Source organism: Lachnellula hyalina, assembly GCF_007821495.1.
Source record: "Lachnellula hyalina strain CBS 185.66 chromosome Unknown contig00001, whole genome shotgun sequence".
Lineage (NCBI taxonomy): Eukaryota > Fungi > Ascomycota > Leotiomycetes > Helotiales > Lachnaceae > Lachnellula > Lachnellula hyalina.
Genome location: NW_022157115.1, coordinates 1 through 18,660, shown reverse-complemented (window position 1 = coordinate 18,660; position 18,660 = coordinate 1). Strand labels below are relative to the sequence as shown.

Below are 18,660 nucleotides of genomic sequence, written 5' to 3'. Positions count from 1 at the left end.
AAGATCCTTTGCTGGAGATTCAACTGTCGGGTTGCTTCCAAAAAGGGTTGTTGGCAGAGCAGATGGTTGAGGTTGAGTATTGCCAAAAAAGTCCTTTGTCGGAGATTCAGCTACTGGAGTGGAGCCAAAGTTGATACCAGAGCTTACTGGCGGTGTTGAAGTTTGGCCAAATGAAAAAGGAGAGCTGGGAGGTTTTGGTTCCGAGTTCGTAGGCCCCTGGTTGAAGAATGAGGGCGCTGGCGCGGGAGACTGTGGCGGTTGAGAAGGGGTCTGGCCGAAATTGAAAGGATTGCTCGCTGGCTTATCGGCAGCTGAATTGGAGCCGAAGCTGATACTGGGCGATGGAGGTGGCTGGGAAGAAGAGGCGCCAAAAGAAAATGGGTTGGTGGGCTGGTTTTGTGTCGGTGGTGTTGTGCCAAAGCTGGGTGCAGGGGATGGCTGCGCGCCTCCGAAGAATAGATTATTTCCTCCTTGGGAGGGATTGGAAGAGCCAAATAGGCTTGTAGATGTAGATGGGTTCTGTCCAAAAGTGGTAGACATCTGGAATGGGATGTTGTTTTGCTGGGCGGTAGAGGTTGTGGAAGTTCCAAATTGTTTCTTGGGCGGCCGGTCGTCTACCGGTCGGTCTGAATCTCGATCCGAGGCATTAGACGGTGGACCGTTATTCATTCCACCAAATCCTCCATTATTATTGCCTCCAAACCCACTGCCACCGTTTCCAAAAGAAGGGGGGAAGGAAGGTGCCGATGACGGTCCGGAGAAGTTGAATGATCCTGGGGCTTGCACACTTCCTCCAAAGAGTCCCTCTCCTGGTTGCGGGCTTTGGGATGCCCACTGAGGAGCTGAGTGATCAGGTCTGGCGGATCCCGATCTCTTTGCCTTGGGCTTCTCCTTGATCTTACGAGCCGCAAGTTGCGCAGCATTGGCGCGAGGTGGGCCCTCCATCGCGATACACGTCCAACGCGACGCTTCACACAAGATGCGTGTCGATGATCGCACAGATATTCGGGGCTAGGGAGGAGTTCAAGGTGTATGGTACAATGCGACCTGCCGCCGGAAGCTCGCTCAAAAGTGAATAGGACTCGAGTTGACGAAGATGGCTACTCTCGTGCGCATTTGCTGTGACTCGAGTGGAAGGGGTCTTTAGTTGAGGTGCCAGCAGAATGATGCTTGGGAAGAGAAGAAGTTCACAAGATTGTTGTGAGTCAAGCTGGAGGTTGGTGGTGGTGCGTCTGCTGTCGATGTTTTGGGGCGCGTTCGTTGAAGAGGAGATCTCGACTCTAAAATCAACATGATCGCACCAGTACCCACAGCCTAACACGTGACCCATTCCACTAACTGTCAAGCACCATACCAGAAGTGAATTTGAGCAGCTACCTAGGTACTCCATTTGTATCCATTTTATCTCTGAATGCAAATGTAGGTCATGCGTCAAAGGTAGTTGTGGTTGTCAATACACCAAGATTCATCAAGCTTGTTCTCCAACTACCGGTAATTACTGTAGAATCAACTTACTAGACCCCTTTAGTGTCATATATACATAACCCTATGCCAAGGCTAAGGTACTCAAGGAATCTATGAGTTCTCGGTATAATGCGTTTGTAAACATCTCGGAACGGAAGAAGTGTTCAGGATAATAGATGAAGTTAGTTGCGCCGGCAAATCGTGAATCATTGGGCTGCCTACGCCTCCTAGGTAGGCAGGTAATTCGAATACGCCCATGGCAGAAAACAAAAGCATTAAACTCCATTTGGCAGTCAAGTCACAAAGTACCGGCAATGAGGATGAGATATAGGTGTTATACAATTGTATGTTGGTCTAAAGCTTCGCCTTGGCAGTCTGCGCCTTGCTCAATATTGGATTTAGCTTGGTGGCTTTCATGACATCCCCCTTGACCTTCAGCTTGCCTGACATGAATAACCGTTGTGCGTTCGCCTTGCCTTCAACTAACTTGCCGAAGTCTTCGTCAGAAAGAGAAAGGACAACTAGGAAACAGAGGTTAGTGGCCATCTTAAGAGGTGCATGTAGAGAGCATGGCTTCCGTCTTGCCAATAAAATACACACCTGTAGGCTCATCTCCAAGACCCTTTCCAACCTCTCCTTTCGACTTGAGATCAATGTGCCAGCTGTCCGTCTCCCCGGCCTTGTTCTTCAATGTGAAGGCGAAAATAGCATTCCCTTTCTTGATGGCATCTTTTCGTTCGGCATCAGAAGATGTAATCGCGCTATTGATAACGTCGAAGGCCGCAGAGGCGGGAAAGGCATCTGGAAATCAATCAGTACTAAGATCGCGATAGCTTCAGAGTTGTATTCACCATTCTTGAAAGACATCTTGGGTAGTTTGGGGTTTCTGGACGATGTCGGGGGAGATTATAGATATGGAAGCTGTAATGTGTAAATGACCGAGATGTTCTGGAGATGAAGATGGTGAGAAGAGGTGAATGAGGGTAGAGTAGAGTTTAAAGTCGTGGTGAACTATGCTTTTCGCATGGGGCATGTGAAAGCACCGAGGTTCCGTTGTTGGCTTATGTACGCGACAGGTGGGGATCCGGGGATTATTATGGGGATGTTCACATGTTACGGTACTTCACATTACGAAAAAAACCTAAGACACTAACACAACAAGACTCAAGTTATCCGCTTCTGTTTTGCGAATACGAAACTTCCAGAATCGCAGACAGTCTTAACAGATCTCAAGTAGCAGGGGTTTCCCAAAATTCCATTAAGTTTTCAGGTCTACAAGTATCATAGTATGCATTCCTGAGAAGTCATTCACCACTTCTATATAGTGGAGTTTGATATCAGATCACCTGCAGATGCTTCGATACATAAAAGTAAACATCGAGAATATTTATAGATCTCTCGCGCCTTGTCCAGTTACAAAAATAACTCTACCTATCAGTGAGAATTGGTAATAAAGTGCTCAGATAATTGGTGCGGATATAGACTTTACCTGGCTTTTGACAACACCATAGGAACAGTTCAATCGTTCCCAAATGTTCGCAAGAAGCATTACTGTACGGCAAACCCTTTGAATATTAATGAATGCTAAAATAAATTGTGATATGCAGCAAAACAAAACCCATGACCTCGCCTTACTAGCTATGACTTGGTATAGAGTTTACGTGGCCTTGGGGAGTAGCACTGACACGCCTGGAGTGTATAGATGGAATTATAGAGCGAGAAAAGGGTATGCTAAAAAGTAATATATCCGTATGCCCAATAGCTGGGAATGAAGGTTAAGCCGAACCCCTTTTGGATAGTGGGGAACTAACCTACACGCGGGCTATTCTTCAGCTGACCGCTACTAAAGCTCTTAAATCAGAATAGATGAGACATTCGCCCTTCAAGATATTTCAGTATCACAAATCGCTGGGCATCGACTTGAGTGGCAATTTCTCAGACAGAATCCATTGCATTAAACTATGAGGGTAGATTGTTGTCATACTACCACCCCACATATATGTTCAAATTCCCAATCCAATTTTTACTTCGCAGGAGCAGGGACTGTAGATACATCTTCGAGGCCCACTGAAGCTCCCTTGTGATCCCCACCAGCAGCCACCTCCGCTTCCTCATTCATATATTTCTTATGCAACACCTTCTCCACATCCTCCGCTCTCTGCTCCGCATTCACAGTCCCAAACAGGATATCCATTTCCTCAAGAGAACGACCCTTCGTCTCCTTCACGAAAAAGAATACCCAGACTCCCATAGCCGCACAAAAGATACCAAACATCAAGAATGTTCGCCATCCGATGTGGTTAATAGCGTTGGGCGTGACTTCCGTGATGACGAAATTGAACAGCCATTGAGTCGCAGCGCCCATACCTACACCGTATGATCGAAGGCGCGTGGGGAAAATCTCGGAGAGGTACACCCATGGAATAGGGCCCCAGGATGCAGAGTAGCCAATCACGTAGAAGTAGATCATAACTACCATGGCGATGGAGGCCGGCGACACAGCATCGACATTCGTAGGTGGATGGGTGTGCAAGATAGCGCCAAGAATAAACATCATCGTCATCATCCACGCGGCTCCCATAATCAAGGACTTGCGGCGTCCAAGTTTGTCGATGCCAATAAGAAGGAATATGGCAGTAGTGAAGACCTTGACTGTGCCATAAATGCCGGTGGCGAATAAAGAAGTGTTGGTTTTGGATATACCAACGGTCTGGAAGATTTGAGGTGCATAGTAACCGATAGAATCTATAACGCGTTAGTATTACGTTCTCAGTAAAGAAGAAGGCCCGAGATGATCAAATATTCTTAGACCAAAGAAAGGGCTTGCTTACTTGTGCCAGAAAACTGTTGACAGAGCATGATCACAAATCCAGACAAGAAGCGGTATCTGTTACCAGGCGTGATGCACTCCCTCCATGTCACGCCTTCGGTCATCGAAAGCTCCTCATCAATCGACGCCCTGATCTCAGCAATCTCCTTCACGATATCTGGGTCATTGGGGTCTTCCCTCCGCATATAAGCCAACGAGCTCGTGGCCTCTTCATAGCGGCCCTGCTTCATCAGCCATCTCGGGCTCTCCTTCAGGAAAAATAGGCCGATGAAGAGGAATCCTCCTGGGATCAACTGAATAGCAACGGGGATACGCCATTGTTTTGTCGATGGCTTGATGTGCAGAGCAACGCCATAGTTGAGCCAGTACGCAAACGTGCTGCCAATCACCAAAAACTCCTGAAACAATCCAGTAATCCTTCCTCTCACAGCGGGCGGGCAGTTCTCGGCGACGAAGACAGGAGTGATACTGCTCATGCCACCGATACCCAGACCAGCAATGACCCGACCGCCATAGATCTGGCCAATGTGATGCGTAGCAGCTGTCTGAATTGCGGCACCGACCAAGAACACCAAGGAGAATCCCATAAGCGAGTAGCGGCGTCCAAAACGGTCATTAAGAAATGCAGCAGCGATGGCGCCGAAAAAACAACCTGCTGTAAGCAGTGATACGGTGTTTGAGACAACCTTCGCATTCTTGGCATCTGCGAACCCCCCTTTCTTCGTGGGAAGTCCAAAGTCTTCCTTGAAGGAGGAGAGCGCGAGAACTGAACCCATCACTCCCGTGTCATATCCTAAGTCGCGATCTATTAGTAATGTTCTGATATCACTGGGTCAAGAGAGGGTCTACCGAAGAGGAGCGAGCCCATGTATGCCACCGTAGTGAGCAGGTACACCCTATAGTTTTTGAAAAATGATACTTTTGCCATGATGCCGGTTGTCTTTCAATTGCAAGACGAAGTGTCCCTCAGCTAGCTATGAGGAGAAGAGGAAGATAGGCAAGTGTTATATATGTACAGAAAGCTGTTGGTGACTGTCTCTCCTCTCATTCGTGGATCTGTGCAGATGTTTAACGGGAGATCTAAGACTTTCCACCAATCCCTTCCCCCGCATTCACGTTCGAGCCTAACGCTTCCTGGCAGTAACGCCGCTATCTCATGTCTCGTGTAGCCTAAAGAGGATCGCCCAGCCTCCAGGACCCCGTGGAGAGGCGGGGAATGGCTGGGTAGTGCCACTGTCTGGGGGTATGGGGCCAGGCGGATTACCTCCGTAATCCGGTGTACCTTCGTATTGCCTGCATGTTCGCTTTCGAGGACCACAGGGTAGGATTGGTCAATTTATCTGTCCGATTATACCTGCTGAGGTTATGTCTCAAGAGTCCGCCGTCTTTACCTTCCCGCATTTCTACTCACCGTCTTTCCATTGCCCTACGGTGTCAAAGGTTGCTGATTAATTGCAAACGGCACCCAGGGATGGTGGTTCAATCATTCATTGGAATTCTTACTCCTCCATCATCAACTGCATCCCGTCCTTCTATGGTATCTTGCAAACCAGAGCTACCGAATAGCTCATAAAACTCCCCCCGCCTCGAGCAAGCCATCTGGCAAAACACCTCGAATTTCATATCCATATTTACTCCCAGACACCCCAGAATCTGCATTGTTCAAAAATTCCATCCAGCAAGCGCCAAAATGTTCCCAAAGCATGGAGAGCCCATCTTCATGTGAAGCGAAGTAAAAGTATTGTACATATTCAGACCACCGGGTTCCCAGCAGTCTTTGGTCGCTCTGAAACTTCAGGGCTATTAGTTTCTGGGGTATTAGTAGAATTCTCGGTCAACTGTGTCAGTCTCAGTTTTTCATCGAACATAGACACCAGTCTATCCGAATACTGATCTAGTAAGCCCGCCAAGGCAGTCTCACTAATAGCTTTTGTTTTGATGCTCTTTTCTCCCAGCGCCATAGCTGTCAGTCGTAACTCCTGATCAAGCTCTTTCAAAGAATCCTCTCTAACCGATTCTGATGATAACAACTTCTTTCGATAAGCTCGCAGTGTGCGGCAGGCTTGCTCAGTCGCCATGTTAAGCGTGCCAAATTCACTAAAAGTTCCTGTACTCTTAGTTCTCCCTCGAACATCAAGTGATGCTAGGGACGGTCTTCTCATGTCCTTGGCTTTTGGGCTTGTTGGGCTTCGAGACCGATTTCTAGATTTAGCTCTGTTGGCATTTCGACGCACGCCAGAGTCGTCCGATGTAGATGCAAAGTGTTTTGAACTCAGCGGAGGAACAGGTGGGGGCGCTAAAGTCGGCGACTGGGAAGAAAGATTGTATTTCGAAGTTTTCCTCCGGACTCTTGGTGGCGAACGATTGCCGGGTGTAGACGCTGGCGATGCTCTTTGGAATTCCGCTAGTTCTGCCCTTGAAAGCACCCTTCTGAGTGGAGGCCGAGCAGATTGCGTTTCCTTGGGTGGTGACGGATCACGAGATAAGAAGTCCATAGGCTCTTGGGGCTCCGGTGGCCGTGGTGAGAGGTCCCAGATCATGATAGTCCCGTCACTTCCAGTACTGATCAAGATCTTTTGATCTGAATCAGCCGGTTCTAGAAGAGCAACATCTGTCACGGCAGCTGTATGACCCCATTCGCGATCCAGAAAGTTCCCCGTAATTGCATCATATATTCTCACGGATTTGTCGGTTCCAGAAATCCCGGCAAGGATTGTTGGACACGCTAAATAATTGGTTAACATCACCTCAAAGGTCGTACTCGTGAAATTCTAGTGAGTTGACTTACCAGGTATTGCGCTCGGTTCCCCCATGACAAGAGCATCCAATATTACCGCATCGCCGCCTTCACCATCCGTCGCCTTAAACGAACTGACAAGCCGCCCACTGCTGATTTCGTAAGTGGCCACAGTACGATCCAACAACGAAACTACAAAGCTTCCAGTCTGATCACCGGAACAAGCAGTCAGTGAAACCGGAGAGGCCTTCAAGGTGACGATCCTTATAGGTACTGCACCAATCACCTCCTGTCCGCCAACGTCCTTCTTCACAAGCTGTCTGATATGTATTGTCCTGTCTGAAGAACATGAAATCAACTTCTCGCCATTTTCCACAAAGATCATTCCGCACACTGAAGCAGAGTGGTCGTCTAAAGTCTGGATAAGGACCCACTGGTCTGAAAGCCACCGAAACAGCTGGATTGTCCTGTCCCGTCCACAAGAGGCTATCAAACTGGTATCAGGGGTCGCGAATAGGGCAATATCTTGTATATCAGACGAATGCGCTCTGGTTTCGAATACGCACTTCTTGCTTGTGGAGTTGATAACCCTCAGTACACCATATTTATCGCCGGTGACGAGGAATTTTGCACCTTGGGAAGGCCGAACGATAACGCATTGATTGACCACGTCTTCTTCTCCCGATGACCACTGTTCCACCTCCGAATTTAACGATACCATACTTCTGCCATTTAAATCCCAAAAGACGATTGTTCCATTGGCGGACCATGTGAGGAACGCAGCCTTAAAGTCGTTCTCCGAAGTCAAGACGCGGACTCCCAGAACAGAATCCCCATGAGCTGGAAATGGCGAATTCTCTACCTGTGGGTCCTCGAGTTCGGAATTAGCGCTTGATATTTCGATCAAGTGCTTCGAATTGATAGCGATCAAGCTTCTAGCAGCGTAACCCATTGCGCATAGATGGCCCGCGTCACTTGATGATGTTATGTTCTCATCGCTTGGAACAGGCGACTCAGGAGGTGTACTAGGCGCTAAAAGATCGTCCAGATTCATGGTTTTGACCTTTCCATTGCGACCTCCTACCCTGACTCGCCGAGCTTGCATATCGATCGCAACGCAAGTGATCGCGAATCCAGTGCTTGCCAACTTAATTAGCTTCTGCCCTTCGGTATCATCCAATAGGCAGATATCTCCTTTTTCAGAACAGACAATAGCCTTGTGTTCGGATACCGCTGCTATAGTTGTAAAAGTCGCATCCACTAGTGGTCCCAAGAGTACATTTCGTCCGGCGAGGGCCTTGAGTAATGGTTGGGCAGGTATGGGTTGCGGCGTACCATCTAAGGCAAAGCGTTGCTTCGTAGGTGACGCACTTCGGGTTTCTTCAACCCTCCAAATCTTGATATGCCGCGTGCCAATGCTATTTCATGTTAGAAGAGACATTTAAGGGGCCAATGAAAAACATACGTGACAATGCTCTTGCCGAGCCATAGCATTTGCTTCACAAAACTCGTGCATTTATTGCTCGAATGCAATTTTGCGGCTCCAGTTCTGTGGTTTATCGACCAAAGATAAAGAAAACCGTCGTTTGGAGACCCCAAACTTGCCAGATACCTTTGGTCCGGACTGAAAGCCACTGCCCGTACCCCAAACGTGTGCTCATTTAAGATAGCAAGAGGCGTATCGGACGAATTATCCTGTAGAGAGAAAACTAGAACTCTTGGCGAATATCCGGTCTGAATGGCATTAGTAGGTGAGTCTACATCTGAAGAAACTTCATACCTCTCCAACAGCCAGAAGCCTTCCATCCCGGCTGATCGAAAGACATGTGGCCGCCTTGATTCGCTCCCTGCTGGTCCAAGTCTTCGAGCTTGGAGAGTCACCCCAATCCAGCGTGCTGTGTGGAGTCGAAGGAGAGTACGGAATACCGGAGTCTCTGAGAGTAGTTACGGCTCTGTTCCTGCCCTCGTTTGGTGGCGCGTTTGTAGGTGTAGAAGGTGCAAATGATGCGGTATTGGAACTGTTCAAGGGTATGGCGGTAGGTCGCGCTCTGAAAAATCGCTGTGAGTGATTTGAGGTATTAACTACTACTGCCGCAGCTCCAGCTGTGTATGCAAATATCGGAGAAGAGGAAAGGGTATCGAATGCAGTCGGTGAAGAGACTGTGGTGCCAATAATCCTTTTAAGGGATAGTCCGGATTCGTAGAGGCTCCGTTGCTTATACGGAGATTTTGGAGTTCGCGGATATGGGGAATTCAATGGTGTCAACTTGAGGCCGAGACCTGTGTTGGCAGCAAAGGTCCTCGAGTTCGAAGGTGTAGAAGACATAATCAAGCCATGGGAAATTGATCAATTGGGAGGAATTATGGTCGAGTGATTTGCTGCGTGATCAATGGAGGATCATTTGCATCTTAAGAAACGGATTCGCGTGTGGTTGTATCTGTTTGGCGGCGAGGAGGACATGGAAATGGAATAAAACGCTTTGTTTTCGTGGGTTAGCTACGAGCTTCTGGATGGTAAACAGGCGATAAAAATAGATGCACGACTTACAGTGTGGGTTGATCCAAGATCAAAAAGACAAGGTAGATGAAGAAATAGCAGGGTCGCAACTGCAGTCAAAGACGAAACTCAATTACAAGGAACGGATTAGGAAAATGATGGTAGGAGGGTGAGAGTTCAGCAGCGCTCAGCCCGTTCAAAGTTCTGTGCTGAAAGAAGATAGCAGACGCGCAGGGATCGCACATCGCTCAGGGGGAGCTGCGCGCTTGGGCCCAACCCAACAACGCGCCCCAAGGCTGGTGGTACTACATAGGCTTAGCACGCCCCACCAGACCATTCGTATCCGCTCAGGTCTGGTTCACCAATATGTCAAAATATCAGCGATACTCAAGCTACTTCGTATTAATATGACGGGAGATTGTTAACATCAGAGTCGCCAGTTCTATAGATTTGTACACAAGGTTCTCTTGTTAGAGCGAAAATTCTCTCCTAAACGCCATTTGCCTCGATATTTCAAATGAAATATAACCAGTCAAATCAAAGAGCTCCTCAGTATCATACACACGTTATACCTCTTACATCAGGCCTTGAGATAACCTCTTTGCACTGTTCTACATGCAATTAAATTTGCCTCGTAGGAATCCCTAATGTCCAGTTGGCGGCCTTGCTGTGGTGACTAGCTGAGGTCTCTCTGAACTGGCAGCTCTGTTGTTCGCATAGAAACTATCTTCCTCCCGTGCGGTCGTAATAAGCTCTGGTATGGCCTGGGGCTCCGCCCTTTGCTTCTTCCACTCTGGCTTCCCTCTGCCTATGCCCTCGTCTCTCCACTTCCTGGGAGGTTTGACTCCCAACTCGGCATATCTGCTCCAAACTCTCTCGCCTCTCCTAAACCAACGCATTTCCCGGTCTGTTTGAGTATCGGCGTTCGGCTGCCATTTGGACTTCAATATTCTTCGAATGGCCTCTGGAGACACTTTGAAATGATCTGCCAGTACCCTAGTTGTATACATCTCGGGCATTTGCTGGTGTAACGCTCGAATGCCCGACATAGCATCTGGTGAGAGACGCTTTTGGGGGTTCCATCCTTCCGGAAACTTCTCCTTCATTGCAGCCTTGTGTATCTGCCATGGTTCCTTCTTCGGCGGCACCCAATCATCCTCAATGGGCGCTTTTGTGGCATCTCTTTCAAATGATCCGAGTTCTTGCTCCGATTCGGGTGAGGACCTGGTTGGTGCTAATTGCCTATTGGATCCTGGTGTGAAGCTCATCGATCGAAACGCAGATCTAAACGTAGTATTCGATGTTTGCTCCTCAGAGCTCGGATTTGGGGTGAAGCCGGTCCGCCGGAAAGTGATATTCGACGGAGTACTCTCAACCACCGTATCTCTCCTCCTGGGCGATCGAGTGTGAGCAGCAGGCTCTTGTGGAATAGACTTCGGAACTGGCTCTGGCGATTGAATCTCTGATGATGATTCCTTCGCAAGTGCATCTATCGATTCCAGTGAAATTTCCGCAAAGACACTCGAATCAAATTTGGAGCTGCCATCCTTGGTTTGAGATTCAACGCCTTCTTCCCATTGTTTCTGATTTGCCCGCTGTTCCTGCGACCTAACTTGGTCGATCGACTTGATGTATGGAGAGGATGAAGTCGAATTACATCTGTTTTGTATGAATTGTTGCCCTTCCAAGGCTCGAGGCCTCCTGAACGTCGAAGAACTGTATATATCGCGCCGAAGTTTCGGAGATGTGGAAATATCAAGCTGAGCAACGCTTCGAATAAACAATCGTAACGGATTATTAGTGCAGCGACAAGTCATCATTTTCTATTGTTGGTTGATGTAAAAGGAGTTCTGCAGAAAAAGTTCCTGAAGTCCAAGCTGCAGCTAAATAATAGTGGGGCCAACCCCATGCATACATTCGCCCGTTGACTTCGCGTCGCCACATCCACATCCACCTCCACCTCAGACTTCATCTCGACTATAAGTATAAGCATTTTTATTCCTTCATGTGTTCTTCGACGTAGGATGGTCGTCTTCAAATTCCAAGATGCTATGCATATTCCAAGACCTCTTGCCTAGAGCCTCGCTGTTGTTCTCACTGTAGCAACATCTTACAATTATAAAGAAGTTTCTATTCAGATTATCTTCAAGTTCTATTCCCATGAATCCGTGTTATAATACATATGATTTCCGCCTACATGAAAGTTTGCCATCCTTTCGATATCTCTTTGTGCTATACTAAAGTCCTCTCTCATCAAGTCATTATCTCATCAGCATCATCATGATATCACCCAGCTGCTGAACCCCGCAACCATCTTCAAAGCAATCCTCGATGCAATGTACACCAAAATACCCACAAATGCAGTTCCAAGTGTGAAAGTAACCAGATTCCTCCTCTCCACACCCCCCTTCATCTTCATATCTTCATATTCACCCAGATCCTCGCTCGTCTTGTTGAAACTCGGTATATACTTGAAGTCGAAGTTTGTCTCCTCGCCTAAACCATGTGTTGTATTTTCCACAATGACCTTGTAGAATATCTTACGAACGCGCTTTTGTTCATACTCGTTAGCGGGGGAAGCAGAAGAAGCGAAGGAGGGGAAGGAAGGCATTACCTCGATAGCTTTCCTGTCATAAGAAGGGCTAAGTCTATGCAACCAAGCAAGAATATTGAAAAACAGACACTGTCCAGCAAACAGCGCCCAATAATAATAACTTGGACGGTCCAAACCCAACGCATCACCAAGCTCATTGCCATTCAACCACCTCGCGCTCGCAGTCAAGAATTCCCTCGAAGCATAAGCAGGAGCTTGGCCCTGCAAACTCAAGATAATATTATTCGCCAAAATCTTCGACGTCGGACTAGGATTCACCTCTGAGATCAACAGACTCTCCATAACCGCCTTCGCTTTCCCCGGCGTCTCGAACCACTCTGTCGGCGTCCCGATATAATACGCCACAAGCCGCCAAAGCGCAAGATAATCAAGGATTTCTTGCTCGCGCATCCAGATCCCCTGTCGTGGAAAGCCGAGCCAGATGAGTGTCGCGGAGAACGTGCTGATGGTGGCTATGGAGTCTAGGTCGTTGATCGGGATGCCATATTCCTCTACGGAGTAGTAGGCGGGCTTTTCTTTTGCTAGGGCTAGGATTCGCCGGCGGACTGCTGCATGGAGGAGACGCACGCGGATGGTGGAAGCGTGACCTGCTCCTCCTGGTTTGATGGCTGAGATGGAAGCAGTTACTTGGAGAATGTGCTGTGTTGTCTCGTACATTCTGCGCTTCGCCACCTTGGTGGAGAACCCCCCGGTGCGCGCAAGGACTTCTGTTACTCGTGCGGCGCCCATGCCGCCGAGAAGAGATTGATAGGCAAGCTGTAAGATTCAGTATAGGATTTGGAAATATAATTTGGGGAAATACAGCTGTCAAGGCGACGCCGCCATATCTGTAGAAGACATCCTGCCCTCGCTCGATCTGCTCCCAGTCCACCCACTCTGGAATAGTATTAACTTGCGTCCATAACTCTGCAAGTTTCTCGTCCTTGGAAGCGTTGTCCTTTAACAAGGTGTATAAGTCTGTGTTGACTTTCTCCTTGCTTAAATTTCTAGGAAGTTCCACCTTAACGGGTGGCGAAATCTCGTCAAGTCTATTCAAACACTCTTCCCCCAAAACATCATAAGTGAATTTTAACGGATGCATTTCCTCTTTTGTCAAGTGCTCAGGAGTCCACTGGAAAGTATAGCCCCAACACTCCCTTGTATTGGCATCGTGGCGACGAAAAGGGTTTGGGACAGCCATGTTTGCCACGTAGGGGGATTGTACAGTACAAGAATCGAGAATAAGGAGGGTATTGGATCAAACCAGAAGCGCAAAAACGATTCACGAAATTGTAACTACAGAAAAATACCAGTGAATAGCATTATGAAATCCCTTTCCAAGTATATGTAATCAATGATAAGAGGGGGCAAACATGGAAGTACCGGAGACTAGTCCTCGGTTTGCATGAGCTAAAGAAGATGCTCTAGGGATGATTCACTTCCCTGGATGGAACTCGCCTCAAATATTTCCTCTTCGTGGTGACGGAGGAAGGTTCGTGGCGAAGTCCATGGAGGGATGTGTTTCGGAGACTTTTAGCAGATTGATTAATTTTCGTTTTCTGGGGGTTGTGGTGGTACAGACAGGGCTAAATTGCACCAGGAAGTGCCGCACTGGAGAGCGTGTAGGAACAAATACTCGGTAGGGACGAATTTCAAGGATATCCAAGACTTTGATATTATTACAATCATGAGGTATCTTATTCTTGCTTCATATCATACATACTGTTCCCGTAAGAACCTCTGAATAAGTGCTATGCTCAATGCAATCGCAGAGCGTGTTCTTAGTATCATACAAACGCCAGTACCATGCCATGCCACAACCAACTCCAATGCACTCCGTGCTCCATATTCATTATCTCCAGTCTATTCTTCCATCAGTTCTACTGGAGGTCTGGTTGTGTGCGCGAAAATAGGCTTCTCCTGCTCAATCGGACTGATATCAAATTCTCCCGTCGTATCTTCCACTGAAATAGCAGGCAGACCAGGACTATATCCGTGTTTACTAGGATGGTAAATCGTTGTTGTACTGCCACTGCGTGCCCTTCCGCCGCCTTCCTCATTGTCACTAATGGGGCTCGCAGGTAGATCTGTCCGAGGTCTGTGATGCAACTTCGCCAAAGCTTCTGCCAAATCCTCCGCATGTACTTGCTTATTTGGTGCGTCTTCTAATTTCATTTCCCATCCGTGAGGAGGAGATGGTGGTGGTGAGATGAAAAAGAGCTTGCCTGCGTCTGGCAGATTTAAATGCTCGTCTTTGATCTCGATTGAGGTTGGGTGGCCAAAGTAGACCTTTACTCGCTCGCCCATGATAGCCTCGCCATCGAGAATTTGTCGGATTCGGATTGCGGAGTCTTCATCGTAGAAAGAGACTATAATGCGGCGGAAAGACTTCAGCGGAGCCCAGGAGTGTATGGGCGCGGAGGCGTTGATGAGTTCTTTGATGCTCTGGAGGTTGTCTGGGCGGAAGACTTCGACATCTTGGAGGTTGGTGATGAGGAGAGTATTTGAGGGTGGGGTAGGTTGGATAAGGGGGGGGGATTGCAGATAGGTCGATAGACATATTATGCCGTGATGCTCTGGACGTTGGGCGAGTTGATTGCGGGGAGCTGTCTGAGGACATGGTGAAGATCTGGTGTTTTCTCAACGCTTGCAAAGCTTTTGAAAATGATGAAAAAATAAGAAGATTCGAAGATGGCAGTGGAATTGTTTTTATGTCCAACAGACACAGTGGCGACCAGCGGTTGGGTAGGCCCAAGACGGCGAATACAATCGTGGCTATGCTGGAAGGAAAGAAAGCTTCTGACAGTTACAGTACAGCACAGCACAGCACAGCACAGCGCAAACGCCGAGACCGAGCCCCTAGCCAAGACGCGCACGCGCTGTTGTTGCAGCGGAGACTTTCCAGCTGCGTCTCAGTGGCACTCACTCACTGATGACATCCGAGTAGCGCTGAGCCTCCGAAACCACTTACTCGAGTGCATTCATTCCCTTCTTCCTCCACAGCAACATCCATCGACAACACGGTCACGATCCCTGGGCCTCTAATATCCACACTATTGATCATTACAGTACCTAGGTACCGTATCGTACCCCAGGGTACGCACTCTTGGCGATTCAGATCCATTCATTATTGCCAGAACTGCCGGATGATCTTAAATGTGGGCAGGGCAGTGCAGTGCAGCCGATAAGAAATGCCTCGATTACAGCTCCAGACTCTTGCTTGTTAGGGAGGTGTTTCGTATGTCATGGGGCGCTGTTCTATAAACTCCACTTCAAGTTACGAATAATGTCTCTTGTGCCCCTTTTTCGTACTCCTGAGGGATCTGGATCTCTCGGTAAGAAACTTATTAGTAAGATAAAGGGGTATTCTTTGCGTTTGCTGGAAGTATAAGTGTCAGCATGACTCTACTCTACTCTGCACCCCAACTAGATCCGATAGGCTCGGTCGCGTTAGAGGCTGGGGAAGAACAACTCAAATGGTCCTGCAGATGTATAGGACCAAAAGGTGGAGGAAAATGGAAGAGGCACTTGAAACTAGACACAACATGATTATATTACTCCTTTCATAAGCCCAATAGGATCTGATTTCAATCAATACCTACCTAGCCTAAGTAGGTATGCACGACAAAGTGTCATCCTATACCCCGTAGTATTGTCTTCAAGCTTCATTCTTCACGTGATGTATTCTCACGCTAGTGATCAACCTGGCGGCGAGGCTCAAATATCGAGGCGCATTTTTGGATGCGCATTCTCCGCCAACCGCAGCTCTTCACAAAATCACACCGAACCAAAGGAGAAGGCAGGCTTAGCAAACCTTCGGACGACGTAGCCTTGCAGCCTGCGCACGTTGACTCTTCCTTTCCCGCCAACTTAGCTCATCTCTCGAAGCCTTTGTACAGGCTCTTTTCGGCCAGAGCGTGCCCTCGACAGCCCTCACCTTCAAGATGGAATATGACCCCATGATTATGGATACGGAGGCTACCGGGCCTTCCGTAAAGATCACAGAGGTAATGCCTTGAGGTCGGACTGTCTGTTGACATTCCTTCATGCTCACGCGCAAATCTACAGGCAGGATCGCATCATGTCGATTTCGAATTACAGGGCGTCGACCTCGCCTTTGCCAATTCCTTGCGCCGAGTCGTCCTCGCCGAAGTCCCTACAATGGCAATTGATCTGGTGGAGTTCTCAGCGAATACATCAGTTCTGGCAGACGAATTCATAGCGCATCGCCTGGGCCTGATTCCGTTAAACTCGAAGAATGTAGATGATGTGGCCTACTCGCGAGATTGCGACCTCTGCAATGATAGATGCGAAAACTGCAGCGTCACCCTTTCCCTTCACGCGCGATGTACAGGCGACGATATAATGCGAGTCTACGCTCGGGATCTCGTAGTGGATGGCGGGCGGGCGAACCAGTGGGTTGGCTCGCCGGTCATTACCGATCCAGAAGGATTGGGCACAGTGATTTGCAAGTTACGAAAGGGCCAGGAGTTGAATGTAAAATGCATTGCGAAGAAAGGCATTGCAAAGGAACACGCCAAATGGGCACCGACCTCTGCTGTAGGATTCGAATATGATCCTCACAACAAGTTGCGGCACACGGAGCTCTGGTTTGAGGAGGATGCCTCGAAGGAATGGTGAGCTAAACGAGCCGCACTTTATATAAATCTTACTAATACATCCTGAAGGCCAAAGAGCAAATATGCTGACTGGGAGGAGCCGCCACAAGAAGGCGAGCCGTTTGACTACGACGCCGTCCCTGAGAGGTTCTATTTCGAGGTGGAGAGCGTGGGAAACCTCGAGCCGGATGCGATCATCCAGCAAGGAATCAAGGTTTTGCAGCAAAAGCTCGCTTCAGTCATCCAAACTGTTACAGAAGGCGAGGGAGGCGATATAAATGGCATGAATGGCGCAGATGATTACAATAATGGGCCGCGCAGTCCAGATACCGGCATGGTTGGTTCCGGATGGCAAGGGGACACTGGTTATACTACGCCAGGCTATGGCGGTGGAAACGCAAGTACTTGGGGAGCTGGAGCCGCGACCCCTTATGGAGCTACACCATACGGCCAAAGTCATTCGAATGGATGGAGTTAGGGCGGATCTGATGGTCATGGCCATATACCTCGGGTGTTGGGCTATAGAATGCCTGCCCAGATTCTTACATTGTACTACTAATAGCATATCAGGCGGCGTTGGAGGAAACCTTCTAACATCTGGAGCAAAAGTGCCGGAGGTAGACGATTTAGAATGGATAAAAGTATGATACCCTAAACCATATGCAAAACGCCGTTGTATGCGTCTGATTTCTCCCAACTCCAACCCATATATCCATAAGATCAAACAGGGCGACATATTCTACGTATATCTCGTTTTCACACACATTATCTCTTCGTCTATCCCTCTCTCAAGCAGAAGGAAAAGCTTCCGGTTCATCAATCCCCTTCAACTTTCTGTACATCTTCTTATGCTGTTCCAAGAATAAGAAGGTAGCCACGGTATGCGGGCCTAGTCTAATAAAACTAGGAACCCAACCTCTAAACATCCACCCCACTCCCTCCAACTTATACACATCCGCCAAGAGTTTCGCCAACCCCTTACTTTCATGACTACTCATAATCCTCGTCTTGATCACATCCACCGGACTACACACAGTAGTAGCCACAAACCCCGCCAAGAACGACGCGGAAAAGTGCGTAGTCAGGTTATCCGAAAGAGGCGTGTGGGCCAGCAACAGCGCCTTGAAGCCATCGTACGAAGCTAGCTGCGACGCTGTCATAAGTACCGCTCTCATAGAATTCGGCCAAACGCCTCTAAATAGACTCTTGGTGCCCTCCTCCTTCGTCATCCGTATTAAGCCATCAACCGCATTCTTATAATTCCTCCTCTCCGCCATAGGTAGCGCCGCGTCGTGCTGCATGCGTACATTCAGTACATCTGCTGGATTGCCTGCTATTCCTCCGAGAAATCCAGATGCCGACGCCATGGCGATGAGGACCGGGACTGTAGGAGCGGTGCTGGAGGATGACTTGAGGTGCTCGTAGATGCCGAAGCGGGTTGTGGAGTAGGTTATTTGGCGGAGGAGGGAAGCAGAGAGACCGCTGTAGAGGCCCAGGATGCCGTTATGCTTGAAGACATGCACGAAGGTGCCGACCATGCTTTTGGGCATGTCTGGCTTGCGGGTCTGGAGGCGGACCTGAGTGAGCTTGCTTAGCAATTGCGGATCTTCTATGAGGAGGTATAGATGGGGGTTTTTACTTTTACTATTGGTTAGATGTTAGCAGAGATTATAAAGGGGAGTTGGGATATAGTAAGTACCGAGATCTAAAGGATGTGTGCAAGCAGCTGCGAAACAGCTTGCGCTGCCTCCAAACCAGAATGGATACCGCACATTCTTGTTCGGGGAGTTTCGACGCTTCTTCATGGGGGACTGCTGCTCTTGCGACTGCTTGGACGACATGATGGCGGCAATTGGTCTCGTCGAAGAAGCATTCCGCCGCGAGCGTGGAGGTGAGGGGAGAGATAAGGAGGGGGAGGGG

General features: G+C 48.5%; 7 protein-coding genes across 7 annotated transcripts; 1 reads left to right on the top strand and 6 right to left on the bottom strand.

Moving 5' to 3' along the window:
• Positions 1 to 1,818: 1,818 nt before the first annotated feature.
• Positions 1,819 to 2,331, bottom strand: SCP2_1 (Fatty acid-binding protein; the record flags this gene model as incomplete). The annotated part of the gene is made up of 3 exons (XM_031145001.1): positions 1,819 to 1,985; positions 2,065 to 2,265; positions 2,316 to 2,331. 3 exons carry the CDS (start codon positions 2,329 to 2,331, stop codon positions 1,819 to 1,821), a joined length of 384 nt encoding a protein of 127 aa, XP_031010009.1.
• A 1,156-nt stretch (positions 2,332 to 3,487) lies between these two features.
• On the bottom strand, positions 3,488 to 5,222 carry qa-y_1 (Quinate permease; the record flags this gene model as incomplete). The annotated part of the gene is made up of 3 exons (XM_031145000.1): positions 3,488 to 4,209; positions 4,296 to 5,099; positions 5,144 to 5,222. The coding sequence occupies 3 exons, from the start codon at positions 5,220 to 5,222 to the stop codon at positions 3,488 to 3,490; spliced, it is 1,605 nt and encodes a 534-aa protein (XP_031010008.1).
• Positions 5,223 to 6,045: 823 nt separating this feature from the next.
• On the bottom strand, positions 6,046 to 9,357 carry Mapkbp1 (Mitogen-activated protein kinase-binding protein; the record flags this gene model as incomplete). Its single annotated transcript, XM_031144999.1, has 4 exons — positions 6,046 to 7,019; positions 7,083 to 8,449; positions 8,497 to 8,765; positions 8,812 to 9,357. The coding sequence occupies 4 exons, from the start codon at positions 9,355 to 9,357 to the stop codon at positions 6,046 to 6,048; spliced, it is 3,156 nt and encodes a 1,051-aa protein (XP_031010007.1).
• Positions 9,358 to 10,172: 815 nt separating this feature from the next.
• rrg9 (Required for respiratory growth protein, mitochondrial) lies at positions 10,173 to 13,322 on the bottom strand (the record flags this gene model as incomplete). The annotated part of the gene is made up of 4 exons (XM_031144998.1): positions 10,173 to 11,187; positions 11,433 to 11,505; positions 11,881 to 12,898; positions 12,945 to 13,322. 4 exons carry the CDS (start codon positions 13,320 to 13,322, stop codon positions 10,173 to 10,175), a joined length of 2,484 nt encoding a protein of 827 aa, XP_031010006.1.
• A 662-nt stretch (positions 13,323 to 13,984) lies between these two features.
• RCAN2 (Calcipressin-2) lies at positions 13,985 to 15,060 on the bottom strand (the record flags this gene model as incomplete). The annotated part of the gene is made up of 2 exons (XM_031144997.1): positions 13,985 to 14,589; positions 15,048 to 15,060. 2 exons carry the CDS (start codon positions 15,058 to 15,060, stop codon positions 13,985 to 13,987), a joined length of 618 nt encoding a protein of 205 aa, XP_031010005.1.
• A 1,005-nt stretch (positions 15,061 to 16,065) lies between these two features.
• Positions 16,066 to 17,218, top strand: rpb3 (DNA-directed RNA polymerase II subunit; the record flags this gene model as incomplete). Its single annotated transcript, XM_031144996.1, has 3 exons — positions 16,066 to 16,128; positions 16,190 to 16,758; positions 16,810 to 17,218. 3 exons carry the CDS (start codon positions 16,066 to 16,068, stop codon positions 17,216 to 17,218), a joined length of 1,041 nt encoding a protein of 346 aa, XP_031010004.1.
• A 310-nt stretch (positions 17,219 to 17,528) lies between these two features.
• Positions 17,529 to 18,581, bottom strand: DIC1 (Mitochondrial dicarboxylate transporter; the record flags this gene model as incomplete). The annotated part of the gene is made up of 2 exons (XM_031144995.1): positions 17,529 to 18,349; positions 18,440 to 18,581. 2 exons carry the CDS (start codon positions 18,579 to 18,581, stop codon positions 17,529 to 17,531), a joined length of 963 nt encoding a protein of 320 aa, XP_031010003.1.
• Between the last annotated feature and the right edge of the window lie 79 nt (positions 18,582 to 18,660).